General features: G+C 40.7%; 2 protein-coding genes across 2 annotated transcripts; one reads left to right on the top strand and one right to left on the bottom strand.

Annotated features, from left to right (window-relative positions):
- Positions 1 to 16,510: 16,510 nt before the first annotated feature.
- LOC141911215 (uncharacterized) lies at positions 16,511 to 18,342 on the bottom strand. The gene is made up of 2 exons (XM_074802196.1): positions 18,261 to 18,342; positions 16,511 to 17,880 (listed from the first exon to the last, which is right to left on the bottom strand). Exons 1-2 carry the CDS (start codon positions 18,340 to 18,342, stop codon positions 16,511 to 16,513), a joined length of 1,452 nt encoding a protein of 483 aa, XP_074658297.1.
- Positions 18,343 to 20,767: 2,425 nt separating this feature from the next.
- Positions 20,768 to 24,472, top strand: LOC141911216 (neuropeptide FF receptor 2-like). The gene is made up of 2 exons (XM_074802198.1): positions 20,768 to 20,957; positions 23,412 to 24,472. The coding sequence occupies exons 1-2, from the start codon at positions 20,768 to 20,770 to the stop codon at positions 24,470 to 24,472; spliced, it is 1,251 nt and encodes a 416-aa protein (XP_074658299.1).
- The last annotated feature ends 159 nt before the right edge of the window (positions 24,473 to 24,631 follow it).

Raw genomic sequence — 24,631 nt, forward strand, 5'->3', positions numbered from 1 at the left:
CTAAAATGAGATATTCAGGATTTTGTGTTTTGACCCTTATTTTCGTCACAAATTTTGATGAAATTTGGTCCAAAAGTACAATTTCATCTATTGAGCCAAGTATTCAATTAATTTTTAAGGCAGAAATTGATACTCTTACTAAAACCCTGAATTATAATTCCTGCCACACAATTACAGGCTGCTATAAATAACTCCATTGACAATTCTTATGACACTCAGTAAACACTATGTTTACAGATAAACTGCTCTCTCATAATTGTTTTTGAAACATAAAAGAAATTCTACTCACACAAGTCTCTCCTCCCTTGTCTAGCAGTAATAATAGTCCGCTGAGTTCCACAATTCCACATACAGAGTTCCACACCTTCAGGAGTCAACCATTGATTATTTTTTACGAGTATCAATCCACTTTTAGTCCAGTTAGTCCACATGTAGTTCGGTAAGTTCACATGTAGTCCAGTTAGTTCACTAGTAGTCCGGTTAGTGCACATGTAGTTCACATGTAGTCCGGTAAGTTCACATATAGTCCGGTTAGTTCACTAGTAGTCCGGTAAGTTCACTAGTCCGGAAGAAGTTGACTGAAGAAGTAAAACTGATGAATTTCAGTCGAAGTCCACATCCAGTATTTGTGATGAAGTTTACCAACGATAGTCGAGAGAGGAAAACCTGAAATATGAAATTGAAACAGTCTCTAGAGAAACACATTGACAAACTCAAACTCAAACTCTCAGACATACTAGTAAAGGCTTATGCAAAAGTTTTCACAACTTTACTGGATTAACAGATTGTTTTTACATAACTGATATACTCGGCCACTGTGGGAGTAAGATGGTGAAACTGGTTGAGTCAGCTGGTGATGGTAACCTGCTGAACATGTGGAAAAGAGGAGGAATTAACAGGAATAGTAACAACAGCTCATCAAGATTTGTGAAACTATCACCTGCACCATGTCGTGCATGCGGCGCCGCCTGGCTAGTGAAAGTGGTTATTGACACTGAGTGCCGAGGTCCCTGTGTTTGTGAGGTCCCCCTGTGTGTCCCTGAGGACATGAAATCTTGTGAATTCTTATTCTTACGTATGTCTTACTTTAAGCGGCCAAGTGAAAGTGACCACGGCCACAGCAAGGTTACCGTTGGCGTTAAACACTTGACTCCAGTCCACCGTGGTCCAGGTCCCTGTGTGTTGTGGATGGACGTGTTGTCTGTAAAGTCCCTGTGTCTGTGAGGGCACGAAATCTCATGAATTCTTATCGTTTAAACCAATATAAAAGTTCGTACATTGGGAATCATTGTGGCTTTAAAGTCTTTATCAATTGAGAGACTTAGTTTCATTGTAAATAAAGAATTAGAGATTGAATTGAGCGCGCTCCACAGTGCGCGATTTCGATGTCGACCGTCTAGTGCTGCCCCTACATATAACGATAGCGGGGAAAACGTGAACTAACTTAATACTCGCTTGCCAGAGTCTTCGGACGGCCGTAGTGGACGAACTAATTACCGATTTGCGGGCCGGATTCCGAGGGAATTCTCCAAATCTTACAACTGCTCTGAAACGTTTGAACCAAACAATTATTCTATAAGAGAATTAACCTTAAAAGAGTGAATTTGAATCAGGATATTTTTAGTATCGTCTGGCAGAGAGCGACAGGTGTTTGAATGTTCCCTGATTATTTGCGCGCAATTAAAATATATCGAAGAAAAAAATATGGAAATTTTGTCAATTCAGATGATAAATTATCATTCAAAAATATAAATGAATAACTTATTCTGAATATAAATACTAATTAATTGATAAGAAAGTGAATTTTAGCTATCAAAATTGAATATCGTTACCTAAAAAATAAGAAAATTTCATTAGAAAATTATAAAGTATTCATAGTATCATATTTAATCAGAATTAGGCGCCACACTGGTCCGTATTGTACGTAATGGGAAATTCATATTCCGGCGGCGCTATTTTAGTTCACAGAAATTCCGCTGTCGTTATTCATAGGGGCAGCACTGTACGGTTGATATCTAACCCAGCCTCGCAATCTTACTGTGGCATGCAAGTAATACAGATATTTTTTTAGCCGAATTTCGTTCATTATTCACCACGATTCCGTTTTCTATGAATAATTCAATTAATTTTTAAGCTTTTGGAAAGGGGATCTTCTTTTTAAAACGATTTTCAAGCCATTTTTGATAGAACTCTTCTGTCAACGGAATCTAATTGCATAAAGCAGTAAAGAGGTAGACTCACATGCCACAGACAGAATCTAAAGCAAATTAAATTTTATTCTCCAAAAAAGTGCATTCATCCAACGCTATCATCAAAGTTGCAGCACGTGAACCATTAAACCTCCTATTAAGGTCGACCCTTCTTGGTCAGGGTTAAAATCAAACTCTCCCAACCACAAATTGGTGCAAACAACTGGAAAAACTTCAGTTGAACATCGTTAATACGACAAATCTGTGTAAAGACGAAACCAGTTTGATTCAACAATTGCATCCCACAAGATTCATATCAACGAGATTCCACTTAAACTAGAACAGAAAATCAGTTACAACCACCACAAAATTAGTGAATAATCAATTCATTGTGAAATTTATTTATTTCAGTGAAAAATGTGCATCAGAGTTAAATATCAAATAAAAGTCTTGCATAAAGCGAACATGTGATCAACTCCGCAATGAACTGACTGAACTAACCCAGGAATCGAAAACTGAAATCATATTTACAATATCAGATATCAGATTTATGATGCATCAGTATCACACATGTTGTTTCTGGTGCGCTATGTTATTACAGTACAGTAGAGTCTGTTCCTAACTTGAATCAATGTGATACCAGTGATATCCCATTGACTGATGATTCAAGTTCTGTGGTCGAGAATTAAAACCTAGCAATCTAACTCGGAAATGTCTAAAAACTCCTGGACTTTTGTCGAATTCAGACGGAAATGAAATTTTCTGACTTTCTAATCGAATTTTCTGATCCTCAACTTAGATTTTTGCTTAGCAAGTATACATTTTGAGTGAGAGATGCTTTAGGAGTGTTTTAAATCTAGAGAAATTGAGACTTACCTTAAACGGAAAGAATTGATCTAAATTGCGTGTGATTTATGAAAATAAAGTTTTTGTTAAGATATATGCGTGAATCTAGTTCTAATTCGGTTTAAGAACTTGAAATCCCAAACGAATGAGTTTCCTTAACACCGAAAACTCTCGAAGTTCGAGGAAAAAGGAAAAAGGAAATTGATTAAGGCAATGAAGAATCTACGCCTGGCTCAACCCCGTGTGAGCTTGTGAATTCGTGAAGGGTTTATGAATTACATTTATGAATCGCCTAAATAGAATTAGAATTTACAAATAGGTCTGGGTTACTTGCATTATCTTTTGATTTATGTTGGGATGAATTGCCATTGAAATAGGATAGAATTTGAACTGGACTCTCATCAGATATTTGAACCTAGGCATCTACAGATCGCGAAGAACGTGTAAATGGGGTTCGAACCTACTGTTGTTAAGGATCAGTGATCAATGAGAACTCCGAAAAGGCGGTTGTGACAAAGGATTTAGACCCGTTTACAATAATGATTGCATAAAAGTCATGGTACATTCAGCATTTTAAAATTGATTCTAAACAGTATTTTGAATTAATGCAGGTATCAATCTGCTGTCGGAACCATGAATTCATTAAAATATCACAAACCTACTCAATATCGGGATTTCACATGTGATCAGTGCTTCACCTGAGACATTTCTAATTGAAAATGAACTACAAACACCAGATATTAGACATTTTATCAGCTCACTTTCAAAAACTGATCGCCCACACTTCACATGTGTTCAGAACTTCAGACGGGGCATTTTCAATCATTTTGCAATGGGGCAATATGGCAGGCGAGGATCCGCCAGGTGTCGCTAGTAGATAGTTGGTCGTCCACGTTCGATTTCGTTTACATTTCAATTAAACCTAAATTAACTTTTCTCTTCGATGAATGAATCATTTTTGGAAACTTTACCGATATCCGATTAGAAGAATGAAAGTATTGTATATTGGTAGTATATGGATTGAGGAGTTCAAAAATCCAGTTCAAATGTCATTGAAAATGAACTAATTTTGACAACGAACGACCTACTGCTTGTCGCGCCATCTGATGGTATAGCTGGTTTTGCGGGTACCCCATTGGTAAATGTCTGATGGAATGGTTCTTGGTTATACGTTGATACCTGCACTACTGTGGACCCTCGTTATCACACAAACTGTATTGGTTTGACTATTTCAGGTGGCTAAACACTTCACTTACCTGCGGGAACACGACATTGTCAAATGTATCGGTATCGGAACCTTGAACCAGCGGAGAGAAGTCCTTATACAGCACCAGCAGATGAACATAGCCTCCTTACAGCATCTCAACTTTACAGGGTGGTTCTTAGAATACGCAACAGATCTACGATTAGTTTTAAACCGTTGTTGATAAACCGATAAACACGTTTCTAATTGCGCCAGGTCACAGCTTATTCACTTCAATATATTGTACTGTGGTTTTACGCATGTAACTGAGCATGAATTGATTGATTAAAGAAACTCTAATTTACACTCGTCGCAGATTTGACTAAAATGACACAACTAAACACAAAACAAAATGGTTTCTATATTGGTTTATTCAAAATATTACAGTTAATTCGACTGTTAAAACGGTTCCAGCAATCCTATTATTTATGATGAGGCTCTGCTTAGCTTTATCTTTGGAGTTGCCGACATCCCCGCTGATCATCCAGGTCCCAGTTACACGGACAATATTGCAATTATTGAATTAATAGTGTCAAAAGGCTTTGGGTTATAGGTGGACGAGGTGGACATCTTGCTGGAAGCAAGGAGCATCTCTCGGTGAAAGTCTGTTTCTAACCTCAATCAGTCTGTGGGCTGGAGCGCCGTCCTGTGCCCACTAGGTACTCTCCAGGGTCACCAGAAAAAAGACTCTACGACAAGTGTAAATTAGCGAAGGCGACATCTGTTGCATTTTTTAGAACCACCCTTTGTAGCAACCGCGATCTCCGAACCCGGAACGTACAATTAAACTTATTACAATAAGAAGCCATTCCGTGAAATAGTCAAACCCGAACTTCATATTGATTTACTCGTTATAACCCGATTAATCGTCCTTGACCGATCAGATATTTGAGACATCATCTGATATCAATAATACACAATGGCGCTTTTTTAGTCCTGATGACGACTTCAGAACGTAAATATTTCATCAGCTCGATTGCGCATTCATCCAAAAACACATGGAAACAATAATTATACATGATTTTCAAAATGATTCGTTATAATGATTGTAAATATTTAAAAAATCAACCCAAATTTGAGGTATATATGCGACAAACTTTTCACAAACCTTCACCCGACTCCTCTTAGGTGCCCTTTACATAGTCTAGCCCACCTTCCTATACTGCCGAATTGCCCGTGTGTGGCTAGTATCTGAACGCATCCCGGCAGAGCCTCTCCCGAAAATCAACAGACTCAGTCCAACAAACTACCATACATCCGTATGACCCGTATTTTCCTGTTCCAAATCATACAGTCGAGCTCTAAGCCATCAGTCAGGTTGGCAGCCGTGAAGGTTCCCGGCTGTGTAGGGTTCGATTCCCGATACAGCGCGGATGTTGTCAATGTAAGTGAATATATACATATGAATAAATGATATATACGAATATTGATATTGTGTTCAAATGTGTTTCAAGTTTGCTCAATGTTTCTACCTTCAGATTTCAGTTTCCCCTGCATAAGTTTTGCTAAACGTGTTACATGTATCAATGAATGCATCGAATGAAAAGTTTACGAATAATATATTTTCCAAATAATCCACAAATATTGTTATGAAATTTTCATCTCGCGTCCAAATATGTGTAAAATCTAATGGTTTTAGTCTCAGACGATTGAACGGGTTGCAACAAATACACTTAGTTTGTAAAATCCAATATGCAATAAAGCAGTCAAAACTATAAGTTGTTGAAGTACCGATAAATTGTTAGACTCTTTTTTACTCTTCGAATGGTTTCAAGTGGAATAAACACTTCGAACACAATAATTAGAATCATTACATTCATCGATGCCCTTGAAATTTAGGAATTCAAACACAAATCACTGGTCACCTTCGATTCGAGTTAAGATTGAGTCTACTGTATTTCAGTTTGCCATAACGAGGGTCCATCTGTTTAAAACTAAGATTAAACCTAACCTAACCTTAATTTCCTAAAGAAAAACTATTCAAAATCTCTACTCACCGATTTATATCAGCAGTTTTTCGATTATCTTTTCCTTGAATTGATTTCAGCTCACAGGAGTCATCTATCAGACCAGGTTGTCTTAGACAGCACACACTTGATGCAATCAGGTCCTGATGAATGAGGCAGTTCTGGAATCTGGAAACTGTATTAATTTGACGGTTTAGTCAACACGCATTGGCAGCAATCAGATCCTGCACAGGACGGTCGTCTCTGAAAAAGCAACCAAAGTTTAATAAGACTTGAGTCAGCTTGAATCCGACCTAACTTAAGTTTGAAATTTAGAAGTTAAAATGTCTGCTCACCAATTCATGAGTGGAACTTCATGGATTATTTCGATCAGTTATATTTTCCTTGGAAGATGTGACACTCAAGCTACAGCACTGATATCTGTCCGGTCTTGTTGGTCCAGTCAGCAAACATTTACAGTAATCAGTTCCCAAGGATGTATATCTTATCTGAAAAAACGTATTGATATCAATGATGATTTTCAATTTGACTGAAATACATGCACATTGTAATCAGTTAAAAACCTACAAATCTACTCACCAACAATTTCTGTGTGAAGCATCATGGATTATCTCAAAAATGTCTGGAGTTCACAGCGTCGGTTTACTCAGCTTCCGGGTATTGACAGCAATCAGGTCCTCAGTGAGGAATGGCTGATCTGAAAAACAACAATTTCATATTTCAGTTTCGACTGCAAGAATCAATGTTTAAGTTTTAGGTTGGATTCCCGAGTGAGATCCCAGAGACAGGGAGTCAACTAGACTAATCTATCCACGAGATGTGAACTATCGAAAGCATCCCTCGGCAACTTCGCAAATCAGTCATTTAATTAGTGGACCTAATAATTGATAAAGATCTTATAGATCTCCCTGTTTACTAACCTAACCTCACGTAAGGATTGGACTTATATGCGCGTGTATAGTGAATTCAACGTATGTTACGAACACGTATTACACGATTTCAAAGACCGAGGACAATAACAGGACACAATAGTTAGTTAGTTAGTTAGTTAAGTTTATTTACTCCACAATTATACAATTGCACAGAGCACAAAATTAATTTACAATAGACATTGCAACATTTAACATTAGAAATGTATTAAACATTGTCGTATATACAACGCCAATTTTTTAAGAGTTTGGCAATTTGAGTTGAACAAATCATACAACTTTACGTTATTGGGGAATCTCCAATAACGCTCCGGGATATATCTAGCTCTGGATTCCTGGAAGTACGGGCAGACGAGTAAAAAGTGATATTCATCCCCCACCGCCACTAAATCACACTTTTGGCACAGCCTATTGGCACGGGCAATTCCACGCCACCGCCCAACTTCCACCGGTAGCCTGTGAGCTGAGCATCTAAATCTACATAAAGTTAACCGGTCCCTAGGGGTTAATTCAGTTAGATACTTTTCCATTTCGAAACGGCATTTGATTGTTAAATACGTAACAGCCATAGTGGAATCAGTAAGTTTTGCATGCCAGACTTGCATAAACTGATCCTGCAATCTCTGTTTAAGAATCAGACTCAAGTAATTCACGTTTGGAATATTTTGATTTTCCCAAATATATCCGAGCCCATTTCGGAGCAAAATGTTCTTCACAGAATCCATCCAAGAGTTAGCTTGACCATCAATATAGCTATTATAAACACAACTGTAAACCTTTGACGATAATTTATCATCAGTTATTAATTTTGCCCAAAAATTTACAATTCTAAGCTGTACGTAAACTTCGAGAGGAAAACGACTCAGTTCTCCATAGACAAATGAGCTATTAGTAGATTTCTTTAACTTGAGTAAATATTTAAAAAATTTCAGCTGCACGCACTCAAGAACTCGGAGATTTTCGTAACCCCAAATTTCACAACCAAATAATAGGATTGGTAATACCATGCTATCATATAACTTTAAACTAACATCAACGTCGAGTGAATATTCGCTAACCTTTTTTAAAACCTTTTTTAAAACAGAGAACATAGCCCGCTGTGCTTGGTTTGCTAACGATATGAACTGAGTTTGTCATAATGCGGTTCAATGGACACGAGAACCACTGGCTAGATAATACCGGACTGACCCTGTTAATATGTCAACTTCAATATCGTAACTAATATATGAAGTAGATATAATATCAGATATTCTCTAACAGTCCTCGTTAAAATGATAGTTATATACAGTTATTTAAATCCTTTCAAAATGGGAATAACAAGAAAAACCAGATTGCAATTCAATCTATCGACAATCACATTTCCATGGTTTATTATTCGGATTTTCACTGGAATCAAACGCTAATCCCATATAGCAAGCACTATTTGCAATTGAATAGAACTAAAATCATTTTAATCATTTTCCTCACGACCTATTCACCATTTACAATCATCAGTTCTTGTACAACAAATACTGATTTAACACGATAAACTTTCACAAAACCCGAGTCTATTGTGTTAGTTTTCAGAGAATTGATTTTTTCCATTTTCGCCGTTGACAATAAACCTTAGAAATGAATTCTAGCTGTTGATAAAAGTTAGATTAGTTTTCCAATACGCGAGAAAACACGATCTGTTCCAGTTCATTTTCAGACAGACAGTAAACTCTCGTAGAGTCGGCGCCACAATCTCTCAGATCTCCATGAATCATGAATTCAATTCTACTCAATTTCAAATTGGTCGACCTTATCTTGGCTACATCTCTCTAATGTCTGTTGTGAACAGATCTGGAATCTACCGTACTGTGTCACTGGTCGTTCTGCCTGTCCTGTTCCTGTTGGGAGCCTTCGGAAATTTGGCTACTTTCCTGATAATGATAAGTCGCAGATTCCACGGTTTATCTTACGCTAACTATCTGATCGTTTTGTCTCTCAGTGATTTCACGTTTTGCATCAATTACACGCTGATGCCTGTTTTACAGTTTGTTCTCTTGCACGCTAAAGACGGTCCTATATTCATCATGAATTCACTGATCAGTTGTCAAACCTATGAATTCGTAATGGCGTTTGCAAACTGCAATAGTTCGTGGTTGATAGTAGCGATATCTCTAGAACGAGGGGCAGTTGTGCTCTTCCCGTTCACATCTCGTTTGATATGTACACCGAGATTCGCTAGATTTACTATACTGATAATTACTGCAGTAAACGTACTGTTTTTGTATCTTCTACCAACTTTGTCGATGTATGTTTCCGACCAGTTTTCTGGATGCTTCTATAAATTGTTTGACCAAATCCTATTTTTCACTGCAATTAGCATCGGAATTCACATCCTACCGTTAGCTTTGATCATAACATCGAATGCCGTCATAATAGTTCAGTTATTCAGAGGTTTGAAACTGGTTTCCTCCGACCAGAAAACTACGAAATCAAAACGTACGACGATAATGCTCGTAACAGTTTCACTCGCATTTGCGGTGTTCACGCTTCCAACTACTATCACCGCATTTTTACGAGTCTCGCCGGAACAGCGAGAATTTCTTTATGACATTTTCAATCAAATCCATGTTTGTAACTACGCGGTCAATTTCTACATATATCTTTTACTGGGACGAGAAATTCGCGAATATTTCTGTGCGAAAATCCGCTGTAGAAATTCAGACAAATAACCGTCGATTCTAAGTAGGCCTACATGTCAAATATCAACTTTTTCTGGACTCAGTTCGACAGTAAAAACAGTTCGACAGTAGACTCAGTTCGACAGTAGACACAGTTCGACAGTAGACTCAGTCCGGCAGTGAACACAGTTCGACAGTAGACTCAGTTCGACAGTAGACACAGTTCGACAGTAGACTCAGTCCGGCAGTGAACACAGTTCGACAGTAGACTCAGTTCGACAGTAGACACAGTTCGACAGTAGACTCAGTCCGGCAGTGAACACAGTTCGACAGTAGACTCAGTTCGACAGTAGACACAGTTCGACAGTAGACTCAGTCCGGCAGTGAACACAGTTCGACAGTAGACTCAGTTCGACAGTAGACACAGTTCGACAGTAGACTCAGTCCGGCAGTGAACACAGTTCGACAGTAGACTCAGTTCGACAGTAGACACAGTTCGACAGTAGACTCAGTCCGGCAGTGAACACAGTTCGACAGTAGACTCAGTTCGACAGTAGACACAGTTCGACAGTAGACTCAGTCCGGCAGTGAACACAGTTCGACAGTAGACTCAGTTCGACAGTAGACACAGTTCGACAGTAGACTCAGTCCGGCAGTGAACACAGTTCGACAGTAGACTCAGTTCGACAGTAGACACAGTTCGACAGTAGACTCAGTCCGGCAGTGAACACAGTTCGACAGTAGACTCAGTTCGACAGTAGACACAGTTCGACAGTGGACTCAGTTCGACAGTAGACTCAGTAATAGTAATAATGATAATAGTAATGATGATAATAATAATATCATCTAACAAGGGATCTAGTTTAAACAATGAAGTAGTCACATAACTTAATCGTCAGATGGCGCCAATGTCTTACGAGTGGTTGAATCTACTTCCTGTTAACGAACCCAGTTCCACAGTACTGTTTTGAGTTAAGATTTGACTCCGAGTTTCATTGAAAATGAACTAATTTCAACTCGTGGAACTCTGTGGAACGGCATTCTGGGCTACGACTTCTGGGAATCAACATTCGATCATTCGAACCGATAATCACTAAGTCTGATACGATGTTGTCGGCGGTGTTACATCAACATAGTATCATAGAAACTGACTTTTTGTAATTAGTCATTTTCAACCTGGTGTTTTCTTTTAAAATGAATTTTTGAAGGACAGCATTGAATATCGATAATCTACTTCCAAAACGTGGCCAGTGAAATCTGAATACAGATGCATTTGAATCCTGGTATCCCATCTTCCCGGTCTCAACATTGTCGGTCAGTTAACATTATCGACAATATTAAGCAATGTATTCTATCGTTCAAGGCTTCAATAAAACTTAGTTAGTTTTCTCATTAAAATTTCTATCATCGCAACATTAAATATCAAGCGAAGAAAATTGATTATTGGTACACGGTTACCGGTACATTTTTAGTCGTACAAAATATCGTTTATATAGCATTACGTCGTTCGGATCTGGGCTTACCTTCACCCAACAGAAAACCTGTCGGGGTTTTTATTGACCACGATTTATTCTCACGGAAGGACCAAGGCCAAGTACACCTCGAGGAGTCAGCAGGACTCGAACCCGCTTGTCACTCAGCACTGAATGATAGCGAATAAAACAGCATCACGCATTAATTGAACTAACTGAACTACAGGGACTGACTCGGAATCGTTCGGCGACAGTTGCAGCGGAAAACACCGACCAGTTTGTGTCGGAAAACTCTCAGCGTTGTTACGTATATAAAGAAATTCACGCAGAAAACGCTTTGTCGAGGAATCGTAAACAACTTGGTTAAAAATGGCCACAGCATCATTGAATAGAAGTGGAGGATTGGGTTTTTATATTCATTGATTCTTATGCCATTAATTCTCTGCACTAACAAGGACACCAAACTGCCCAACTTGTGCCAACAGTCACATATAGCGTATGGCATTACTAGTAACAGATAAACAAGAACTATAAGCAGAAGTGTTTTACTGGTTTCAGTACAGTATATATATATATAAACCTAAACTAAGTTTCCTTTTCACAACAATTTGTTGCTCGCGAGCAGCTTCTACGCTTATCTTTTCGGCTTAAAACCGATATAACTTAAGTTTGACATTTAGAAAAGGAGTTGAAATGTCTACTCACCATAAATCACGTAACACGTGCAACTCAGTTATTTGTCGATTTGTTGGTTTCGTCACCATCGATCAGGTCCCGAGGGCACTATCTAAAAATATTTTTAAAAACAAGAAAACTTTAAATTTAACTTGATGATTCAGGGCCGTCGGAACAGGGGCGGCAGGGCCCCACTTTTTTGCTTAACGAAATCTTTTTTAAAAGCACGGTGTACCGCGTAGCAGCTGGTCGTTCTCTGTACTAGGTGGTTAGCTCACGGCTTCTCATGCTTCTGTGAATGAGACCGTGAAATGGCCCCAAAACGCATGATTGAATTTTCAAAGTTTTTCTAGGGGGGGGGGGGGCAGACCCCTTCAGAAATAAGCCTCGCCACTGAAAAATTCCTTCCGACGGCTCATCTGTGATTCAAAGCAAGTTAGACCATGTCATCCAGGCGTTCTTATTTCACGTTGAAATGCGAAATGAGTGTAGCTTAACCCCCCCCCCCCCCAAGTTAAAACCACCCAGGGGTAACAATCCCACATGGTAACAATCCCCCCAGGTAAAATTCCCACGGTCAAAATCAAAGTTCAGTTTTCTATCAAACTTAAGTATAAAACCTAAATGAAATAGATAATAGTTTTTACAATAATATTGAGGGTACATAGATATTTTACTATTACTTATAATAAAATATTACTTATAGGGATTTTCAAAACAACTGCGATAATATCATTTCTTATGCATGTTGCTTGCTAAAAATCAGAGAATGATGTCAATTTTTATGCACGTAGTTTGGCGAAAGTCACAGATCATCCTAGGCGAATATTGTGAATAACACAACGGAAAATTTCAAATTTTTGAAAACCATCTAAGTTTTTCAAGATAAGAATTTTGAAGTATTTTATTGAATTTAGCTGTGAAATCAAATTTGGGGGGATATTTACTGGGGGGGTATTTAGTGGGGGGATTATTACCTGTTACCATGCGGAATACTTCAGGTTTTTGCTCACAGATGTAGTCGCTTGTACTGGCTATACACATATCTATCTGTTTTCTATCCTATCCGAATTCGACAAATCAATTCTCACAACTAGTTGAATACAAATCGAACGAACTATAAGGTGATTTCAAAGACCGAGGACAATAACAGGACACAATATGAACTGAGTTTGTCATAATGCGGTTCAATGGACACGAGCACCACTGGCTAGATAATACCAGATCGACCCTTTTAAACTTTTCAATAACGAATGTATTTCACATATATGGAGCTGTATCAGATATTCTACCAGTACCCATTAAAATGATACAATGACTTTTTTCAAAAACGAATTATCAATTCACCATAATATAATAAGATATAGTTTTCCTTTGAAATTGTTATTGAAAATCTCTGGTTTCTTCTGGTCCTTGTGATTCTCATTCTTATTTTGCCCACATGATGTATACTGTATCAATTTCCATCGTCTCTTACTTGACACAAGGCGTGGGTTGATGTACAGTGTGGGCTGCCAGCGAATGAGCAGAAAACGCCAATTAAGAAAAGTAGAAATTAAACAAAATCTGATCTGAAATCGTCAATGATTATTCACCGCCCTGTTTGCTATTGCAATCGCTATGTGCGAAATCCTTACTTCTAAGTTATCAAAAATGAAATCCTTATATACAATTTCATACTGATCGACGTTCACCGTGAGATATAGAACTCGATAATTTCCTGCCGCCGATGAAAGAATTTATGAATTCCAGAAATTTCGCCCGTTTCAGCTTTCAGACTTCTGCCCTGTGAGAATTTGAATGCACAACCAGACGAAATCATCTACCGCCTATGAAACGAATTGGTATCCAGATAATTTGATTGCAGAACCAAAATGGAGCGAATTTGTAAATGCGTTTTCGTGACAAATTGGAACTAATGCCAGTATTTGAGTTTAGATAAAGGTTTCAGACCAACTCGAAAATATAATGAACAAAACCGTAGTTAACGTTTACGATTCATTATGGGAGTTCAGATGGATACAGATAGCGTATATTACACCTCCGCTGGTTTTAGTCGGCGCTGCGTTCAACGTGTTGGTAATCATCGTATTTCACAAACTGAAAACTAAAAACCGCTGCTTCGATTTACTGAAATACCTGGCGCTCGTCGACATCGCGTTTTTACTGTCAAAATTCATTCTGAACCCGGTACGATATTACATCCACTACGCGCGTTACGGCGACTCGATCAAGAAATTTCCCAATTACAGAATTTTCCCGGTACAAATGACCATATGGGCGAGTTTGTTTGCTAAAGGATTTCTAATGTTCCGAAATCTTCTAACCGTCATAATCCAATGCGAACGATTGGTTACTATCATTTTCCCGCTGCACGTAAAACGCAGCTTAAAGCCACTCGTCATCGTTACGGGTATTCTATCAATATCTATATGCGCTTACTACCCTATTACTATGCGTATTCGATCATCGAGTAGGTATAAAGAATTTCGATTCGTTCATGATTTGTATTACAGCGCCGGGATCTATAGATTAGTCTACAAACTCATGAACAAATACATAGACCCGATCATCCGCGTTATTCTTGCAAATGTTTTAGTTATCGCGGCAAACATAGCTCTCATTATTGTCTTATACGTGAAAAGCAAGCGACGCAAAACTCTCTGCGCGTCCAAAATCTCGACATCTCAAAATCAAACAAAAGCCACTAAAATGGTGCTCGCGATGAGTGGGGTATTCACTGTTCTAGAAATTCCGGGCTTCTTCGGTAAGTTCGGTATCGGGGATGTTTTCTACAAAACGTTTATCAATCAGATTTACGCGGTTTCGTCGCTTTTAAATTCGTGCGTTAATTTCATACTCTACTCGATCGTAAACGAACAATTCAGAAAAGCGTTGTCGCGTTCGTTTAGGATCGATTAACCCTTTAGTGCCTCAGCCCTAAAAATGTATAATATCTCTTATTGACCTATGTTTTCCGCATCCTCTAATTGCATACAACACAAATTCAGTATCAGTTTCAAAAAATTTGAGAAAAAAATTTTCTTCATATTTCAATGAACATATTTGGACATCAGGCTATTGGAGCCAGGTTATAAAGTTACAATTTATGACTACAATTCCCTGACGCCATCTATCGTGAAAACTTTGTACTAAGTCAACTTCTGTTGACATCAGGCTTTCCAAGCAATTATTTTGGATACTTTCATAGCTTGCGCAGGCAGCTATGATTGGAAATATGTTCGTCGACGTGCGTGGACAGGAGGCACTAAAGGGTTTTAAGACTCGACAAAAAGAAATCAACGCGCGATAATGGTTATTGTTGTGCAGATGGTTTAGTAGTTTAGATTAATGTACGGAAGCTGGAGTTCGTGGCCAGTGTTGTTATTGCCAGATAAACCGCGTTGATGCGTACGTCATACTTGGACATAAATACGTAGAAGTAATATAAATAAACAAGTCTGAAAGTGACGTATGTGTCTACGTAGGCAAACCTAATATGGCGCGGCCATGAGCTCTGATGAGTGCAAAAGGGTATTTATAGATAATTGTGACGTGTGCAGATACGTCATCACCCATACATGAATGTTGTGACGTAAGAATACGTCACAATGCATGAAATCCGAGCCATGTGTGGAATAGGGCCTGCACACGTTACTAAAGATAAAATAATATAAAAGGGTTTAAGAAAGCTTTAGAGAGAGGCTGGAGAGAAGAGGTTTAAGAGAGAGCTCCGGTGAATGATCTTGTACACATCTAGTAAGAGAAAAATAGACGAATAGATATCTGGGAGCTGTGTAAGGAAGTCAAGACCAAGGACTGAGATCTGGACGAAGAGAGTGTCCTCGCAACATCGTCGAGAGGAAATATCACCACGACGCTAGTTGGACAACCGAATCCAGATTCACAGCACTGGAAGATATACGGACCATACAACAACATAGGTGCAGAATCCATAACCATAACATTATCACTGTATTTCACGAAGTGAAAACTAAACTAAATTTCCGATCAATTTTCAAGAATCGATTCCCTTGTTTTTGTTCCCGACGAATACAATACAATCAAGTCGAGGTTCGAGCCTTTTTTCCGATGGAATAAAGAAAAACAATACATTAAAACATGAAAGAATTCAACTGCGACGACATTTTGTACCACTAGTGTCAGGCTCTATTTCGTGTCTGGAAATTTGCGTCTTTCTTGAGATCAATTAAATTCTATCGAATGAGCAGTCGAAAAATCAGTCTCAATGATATCAAATACGAAGTCGAAAGTAGGAATGAAATATCACCCTGCCCCCAGCGAGATTTGAAATCACGACCGCTCGTTTACAAGACCAGTGCTGACACTCTTCTGGGGGGTATTTGCATCCACGGCCGGGTTCGAACCCCCGTTCGGAAAAAAACGCCTCTCGACAAATGATAGAATTCATGAATAAATAACAAAAAAAACACAATGTCTCAATTCACCTTTAGATTTACTGAATAGAATATGAATAGGGATGTGAGAATGTGATAAGTTGTGTCAGAGTTGGAGGTTCACGCTGATTTTAGTCCGATTGAGGAGATTATCTGTTGCGCTGTCTGGTTTCCGGAATGCATGGCTCCGTGAAGATAACCATAATATCCGACCGAGTACGCTTCACCCGCGAAATACAACGTATGATTTAAAGGAGCGCCCATCAGAGCGTGCGTATCAGCGGACATCCACGGGGGCCAGTTAGAGAAGGAGCCGTAATAGAGAGGGTTAGTATGCCAGTCGGGTACCAGGATCTCAACGGGTTCGGGCACCTGCGCTCCGTACATGCTTCTCAATACGGCGGTTAACTCAGCTTCAACAGTCGCTACGGGCAGACGGGATACTCGATCGGCCTCGTCGTCGAATACAGATACGAGAAGTATATTCGTACCAGCCGGATGGAGACCTACGGCTTCCAGATTCTGCCACATCGCGTAGTAACCTCTGGTCGGATGTGCGTACAGAATATATTCTTCATCGTCCCAGAATCGTTGCGCGGAGGCGTTAAATCGCATGAATATTTTCGTGTAGGTTCCCATCGTGAAACTGTTAAATGCCAATTGCCTTTTTTCGGGAAATCTGGGTACGAATTTGACGGCGTCGCTTTGCAGGACTCCGATACTGAACGTACAGATCGCGTAGTCACCGCTGAAGGTCTTTCCGGACTTAGTCTTGACCTTGACACCTTGACCGTCATAACTAACCCGCGTTATCGTTTCGTTGAGATAGAGTCGTCTGGTGGCGCCGTCTGTTAGGAATTCGTCTGCTAATTGCTCCAGTATATAACCGAACCCTCTCTGATCGGTGATGAAGAAATCTTCTTGTTTGTAATTCTCCTGCAAAGCCGGTTGATAAAGAACGGTCATTTCGTCGGCCGGGACAGCAAACTCGAAATCAATGTCAAACATTTCGACGACGTCCTCCACGGGCGTCCTGCGCATCGGCCAGCCGCCGTACCGCAAAGCCCCCCTCAATGGAACGTCGGCCATCTTGTTTTTCTGACGAAACTCGCGAATCCGATCGACAACCCGATTTGCCCTGGCGAACTTCCGGAACGCCGCGTCCGAAACACTTGTGACGTCATTTCCGTTGACGTCACGCGTGACGTAACTGTCGTAATTCGAAACGACGCCGGCCATTTTGTATTTTTTGGCCAAATCCCACAGCGGGTTGCCGTCAGTACCCTGCACCCAATTCGCTCCCAGTTCGACTATCTTACCACCGAACTCGGAGGCTTTCACTCTGCCCCCGATTCGGTTCTCGGCGTCAATGATAACGAAGTCTTTGACTCCGTGATCGTGTAGATATTTAGCGGCTGAAATACCGGCGGCTCCTGCTCCTAGGATCAATACTTGAGCGCGATGCGGCACCTCCTCGTTTGTCTTTGCACCTGAAATTGAGAACGGATAGTCGATTTTACAATAGGAAGTCTGGAAGAATACATTTTAGTTAGTGTCCTCTCAAGGAAAGAGGTCTAACAGTCGTGTACTGTTACGGGTAACGAAGTCATATTGATGATCAAACACGGACAATGACAGACCCTGCAAGTTCGTGAATTTTCTGTTTTTCCGTACGTTGTTAGTGTATGGCAAGTATCAAATAGACTAAGTGTTCACGTGAAGAGCTCTTATGCCAATAAGATAAAAACCCACTATCTACAAATTAGTTTTGTATTTTATCCTTTAAATTCTTTTGAATTTTTTTTTTTTTTATTATTTTTTATTCTTTTTTAATATGCATTTTTGCATTTTTGTTTGTTGTGGAACGTACCTAGTGCGACAGGAAACCCGAACAACACGATAAGCAGCGGCAGTGACATCAACAGCGGCGGCGATGGAAATGTTAGTTTCATGTCGTCTGGTCTCCAGCGTGGTATCCTGTCTGCATGTGAAATATAGTCAGGTGAGCCGCCGCTGCAGCCACTGTTATACAGACAGAGAGCTTAACAAATACACGGCGTGACCACTCGAAACGAAAGCTGTGTTTTCTTTGTCATTCAGGATCAGCCAAAACTTCCACTTTAAACGAAAGCTGCAATATTTTTCACCACCAGTAGAAAGTTGTATACTCACGTGCTGGACGACCAGCCAATAGCATATGAATGCTATAGAGAGAGGGAAGGAGGGAGAGGGAGAGGGAGAGGGAGAAGGAGAGAGAGAGGCTATGATAGAAAACTGGATCCTCCAAATCGAAGCGATTCTAAACATCGAATCTAGACGAGGTGAAAGCTGAGTACTATCTCTCGGTAACGATACGACGTGAATATCTATTCTTTACGTAAGTCCCAGTCTCAAGCTCACGTCCCACAGGTCGGCCCGGAGCTAAAGGCTCGCTGATCGGCCCGGAGCTTACAACCTGCAGTTCAACCCGGGGCTAACGACTCGCAGCTCGGCCCGGAGCTCACGATTCGTAGGTTGGGCCGGAGCCGCCCTTATCGGTTGTAACTCAATGACCGACGGTCTCAAGGCTTTTTCGGTGTATCTGACTGGTCTGACTATTCTGGTTACTTGATATTGGCAGCGGATATGAATAGAGGCGTGAGCGCAATTTTCTCAGAACTTTATTACTTTTCAAAAGGCACTAATCCTTGGTAACTTCTAAGAAAACGTCTCATTTCCCAATATGTACTTTTGATATTCGACGGATAGATATTAGTCAAACCTTGCTTCATCAATCTTTATAGAATGTCGAACGAATGAATGTTTAGTTGTTGCGCATTAGTTTTGTGCTTTGTTTCGTGCTGGTTGACATTAATTCCAAGTCATTAATGCGACGGTGGAATGATGTCATCGTAAATCATTGAACGCGCGCGCGCGCGGTGGCAATGTTACCAGTTATAACCAACATCCGCAAGTTACATCGGTCGGCAGTACCCTTCCCTAAAGGCCGTCGTCGAATTATTTGATTAGGAAGTTATCATTGAAAAATCTAGATTTTGGTTATTTTTTCAAATGAATTGTAAAATACCGAGTAGCTAGTATCAGCGCACCTGGTGGACTCTCGCTACTTAATGGTCTCTCATCCATTTGCGCAAGTTGAAGTCCAAATGTACACAAGCGACACCTGGTGGATCCTTGCTTATTAAAAGTGCACTTGTCGCAGTTATAGTCGATGACCTGATGCACACTAGCGACACCTAGTGGATCCTCACTTGCCGCAAGTTAAATCCTCTATTGCTGCAGTAGTTGATGTCTTACTGCACACTAGCGACACCTGATGGATCCTCGCTTGCCATGAGTGGAATCCTCCATTGATGCTGTGGTTGGTGTCGTAGTGCACACTTGAGTATCGCCTGGTGGATCATAATCATAAACAAAACTTTCAATTATTTAAGTCTTGCATGGCTTTTGTGCTCAGCTACAAGTCAATGGTGATTAAATCCACGTGAATATGTCCTATTTTCGTTTCTCAGAGGCGCAATCGTTTATGTTAGTTTCATATTCATAAATGTTACAAAAATACCTAGGTTTTCGTGGTCTAATCGGCCTATCACGAGCTCATCAATCGAAAGCAATTTAGCTTTGATTGTATAAAAAGATATGGCAGGCAGCGCCGACTTAGTTTCGACAGAATGAAATCGTCTCGCAGATGCAACGGTCGCGTGTGGAAATATGATGCACGCGAGTAGACATTGCAGACACCGCAGAGGTCGCAGTCACCGCAGATACAGCAGACACTGCAGACACCGCAGAGATCGCAGTCACCGCAGATACCGCAGATACCGCGGAGTAACGACTCCACATTCCGATCAAACGCACGGCGATATCACAGGAATACAACCGCGACATCACAGGAATTCAAACGGGAATTATCTGTATTTTTGTGTATTTTGCGGAAGAACTCAGTGTCCGGACAGTGCATCGAAAGCCGTTGTCCCATCGTGAAGTAAAATGAACATTTGAATAGGTTTAGATGACAGAAGTCCGGCAATAGAATCATATAAGATAGAATTCATTAAGACGAAACCACGACTAAAAGGCATCAACAGCCGAAACGTCGTGGGTTCATTTCTATAATTTCCATCGCATGAAATTCTGTTGTGGAATATTTTCATCTCATTCGTCACGGACTAGAGAGTTTTATTCGACTAACCGAGTAAATCGTGGAAAACCAAGATGTGGACGACGCCGCGAGCAAGTTAAACAAAATAGAAGAAAACATAATTCAGAGTTCGGCGTATTCTGAACAGCATACGATACGCGTTACCCTTAGACCCGGTAACACTATGTTCGGGGGCTCGCGAAATCGCGTGTAAAAACTTCTTCGTTACGCGCGCGATGGAAAACTGGACTTTTAACGACCACGAGTTCGTCAAACAACAGCGCAACTCCGCGACATTCGTAGCAATCTATTGCACGTTCATTTTACTGGTGCTGATCGGCAACAGCGCGGTCGTCGTGCTCGTCGTCGTCGAGCGTAAATTACACAGACCAACTAACTATTATGTAACGTCGCTATGCGTATCAGGTAAGGCTACGTTGTGTTCGATAATTGAAGTAGAGATTTTGAAAGTGGAAATTTTTAGAAGTAGAAATTGTGAAGTAGTGTCGCAATTAGGATTCTATATCAGATGTCAGATTGTAATGTGCACAGTGAGCACGGCGTTTCTCTATACGACTTTGCGCTGAAAACTTGCAGCACGCGAATAAAGCATTCATCGATTCGCTGAATCGCTACCAGGGGACCGTACGGTGCTGCCACCGCAACGGTTGGACAACGACCGACGATGGTGTCGCTTCTTTAAATCTAGATTCTCCGTTAACTCGCAAGATCGTATTAGTTCACTGAATTCCCGCTATTTATTCTGTGAGACTCGAACCCGGTTCAATAGATTGCTAACGTAACGTCTCCCCATTAGACCACTGAGCTCGACTAGTGACCTAACGGTGCTGCCACCACGTTTTAGTGATGTTTCTATGAACTATAAAAATTCCCCGTGAAGTGAAAAGTGGGAGATTTTTAATTGGACGTTCATACATTGGCCACAAATTTATTTCTTGAATTGTTGCTTACTCAGGTCTGAAGATTGGGGTACAAAATTCTGGTGTGGTGTAAATGTTTTGGGTCAGGAAATATTGAGTAACGCGCAATGAATAGATGGCCCCGATTTCGTTTTGCAAGCGTTTATCGCCGTAAGAGTAACATTTAAGCTAGTTTGAAAAATTCTTGTGAATTCTAACTGGCAGTTCAAAATTGCGCCATTATGAAACGAAGTCGGTAATTTTCATCTGTCAATTGCTTCTACAATTTCTTATTGACGTTTATTGAAATTTTTCGACGAAGGCCATTACGTTAATGGAGGCTCTCGAACTAATGGTTATTAATCGGACGCGCGCAGAAGTCGTTTTTATTTTCTTTATCGATTAATTAATCATCGCGCGGCGTCTAGAAATGTTTATCACCGGAATGCGATGCTAGATAAATACACATCCACAACACGCCTTTAGATATAGACTGGTTACCGGTCTCTATCTTCAATTAGAATATTGAATGGGACAGGTAACCAGTCTACTATTGATACTACGATGGGATCACGAATACGAATACGAATACGAATACGAATATTTATTACACTCCAACCATTTCCATGGTATATGGAGGAAAAGAAACAGTATTTACAATTATTTACAAAAACAGTAGATAAAAGCACTTTGAAACATAACAAACGTTATTTACAACATACTATTTACACACACTACCGGAGGGATCTATATACATCCAGACCTAATTTGATAAATTTAGCAAGTTTAAAAGTTGGATTTTTTAAAACATCAAGATTCCGAAAGGTATTTGAATTTAGGTAGCTTTCACGGAATACGGTAAGTAATTTACAGTCAAAAATGAAATGTAGTTCGTCGCCTAAAACGTTACAGGTGGGGCATAATCTATCGGTTCTCAGTAGATGGAGATTTGACAATTTATTTACAGGTAGGAGATAAGACCCAATCCTGAACTGGAATAAGCTGGTCACTAAGTCGTCATCAAGCCGATTTATATCACGGCACTCACCAAATGGCGCCATCTGGTGAGTACCGTGATAATGACACTGGGTTATTCGTATAGTGAAAATCAGTTCAATTTCGATGAGATTTGAACTCGATTTTTTGGCTGCCGTATCCGAAAATTGTCACAATCATCGGATAGATATGAGTTCGGCTTTCACGCCCGGTGTTTGAGGGAGGGGGGAGGAGGGAGGGAAAGAGGGAGGGAGGGGATGGAGGGGGTGGAGGGAGAGAATGAGGGAGCTATTAAGAAATGGGCAAGCAGTTACAAAGGGCTAGTTTCCACGCAGAGACCGCCAAACCGATATAGGGGTCTGGACAATTTAAAGCATTGTATTTTTCTCACTTTTGGCTCCGTCTATCCGTCTATATGTACATATAGTTTGTCGAATATGATTGAATGCTATAGGCCTCCTTAAACTGTTTATCTCGGACAGAATAAAGCGAAGGATATGTTATCATATCTTATCCTAGATGAACTGACATATTGCGGTAATAGTGATTATGTCCCAGACCTTCCCTCCAGATCATCTTCACCCGTCAAGGGATTCGAACCCACTACGCTAAAGCTGTTCCCCGAACCCCTGACCTCACGAGTCGTTGGAGTCGTTACTAGCCGACCAGAATCCGGTCGTACCAATCACAGCGCTTGTAACAAACCGTCAGTAGACTTCTGTTGGTTTTCCCGTAAAATTGACCAATCAGCGAACGTTTTACCGAACAAGGAAGTATTTCGCAAATCGATATATGACGTCACGCGCAACAGCGCCAGTAATGAAATCACGCTTCGTGAGGCCAGGGGGCTGGTGGAAGCGAGTTCTGGAGTGATACCGGACCCCTGGCAAGCGAGGATGCTCCAGATCAGCTCAATTTGTACTCAACGCGATAACCGCTTCGTGATCATTTTCTAAATTTTCAGATATTCTGGTGGCTGTATTCGTTTTACCGATGGAAATCATGTCGCACTACGACGAGACGTTCATGACGTCACAGTTATGTAAATCGCTCGAGTTTTTCGCGCACGCGTCGCTGGCCGCGAACATCTACGGCGTAGTGACGATAGCAGCCGATCGATACCGCAGCATACTACACCCGTTCTCTAAACTCAGCTCGACGAAATACTGCCTGCTGTTCATATTCATCGTCTGGTCGTTGGCGTTAGCGAACGCGTGGAGAGGGGCCGTGCTGTACGACGTTACGCTGCACGTTAACGACGCCGGCGGTTGGGCGCTTCAAAAAGCGTGCGCTATACGAGGCAATTTCGTCGATTGGGTTCGAGTCCTGGTCGTGTACGATTTTCTATCGACGTACGTAATTCCGCTGCTGATCATATTGATTTTGTACGCGCGAATATTCCAGAAAATTTACGATAGAAACGCGAATTTTTTAACGGATCGGAAGCGGGCCCGGAACGCCCGCGTCGTCCGGATGCTCGTCGCCATCGTTGTCATGTTCGTCTTTTGCCAACTACCTCTCCACGCGTGGAAGCTTTACGTCTTCGCGGGACCGGGCCCGTTCTCGTACTATCTCGTTTGGCACGATATTTGCGACGTTGTTTCGTTCACGAACAGTTGGCTGAACGTAATCGCGTACGTGGGCTTCAATGAGAATTTCCAAAACGCGTTTCGGGAGAGACTAAAGCGCGCGTCGCGGAATCGTCGAACGAGCCAATCACAAGACGTGGTTCAAATCAACGCGCCACGAAATCGATCGAGCCAATCAAAAGACGCGCTTCAAAACAACGCGCAACAAAAGCGATCGAGCCAATCACAAAACGCGGTTCAAATCAACGCGCCACGAAATCGATCGAGCCAATCACACGACGCGTTACAAATCAACAGGCTACAAAATCGATCGAGCCAATCACAAGACGCGTTTCAAAACAACGCGCTACAAAATCGAACGAGCCAATCGCAAGTTGTGGTTGAAATCAATGCTCTCCGTCCCCCGTCAAATCATTATAACAAATTCCTTTCCTAACTTGGCAGATGATTCCTAATCTAATTCGGATTTTTTTAGGACTTAGATTTTTGTTCTTTGGCTAAAGGGTACGAATGGGAGAGGTTAAACGTTTTTGCGATATCTTCAGGATGGGTTTATGTTGAATAAATCCACCTGTGAACGTACACGCCATTGCGA

The sequence above is a fragment of the Tubulanus polymorphus genome, chromosome 9 (genome assembly GCF_964204645.1).
Source record: "Tubulanus polymorphus chromosome 9, tnTubPoly1.2, whole genome shotgun sequence".
Taxonomy (NCBI): domain Eukaryota; kingdom Metazoa; phylum Nemertea; class Palaeonemertea; order Tubulaniformes; family Tubulanidae; genus Tubulanus; species Tubulanus polymorphus.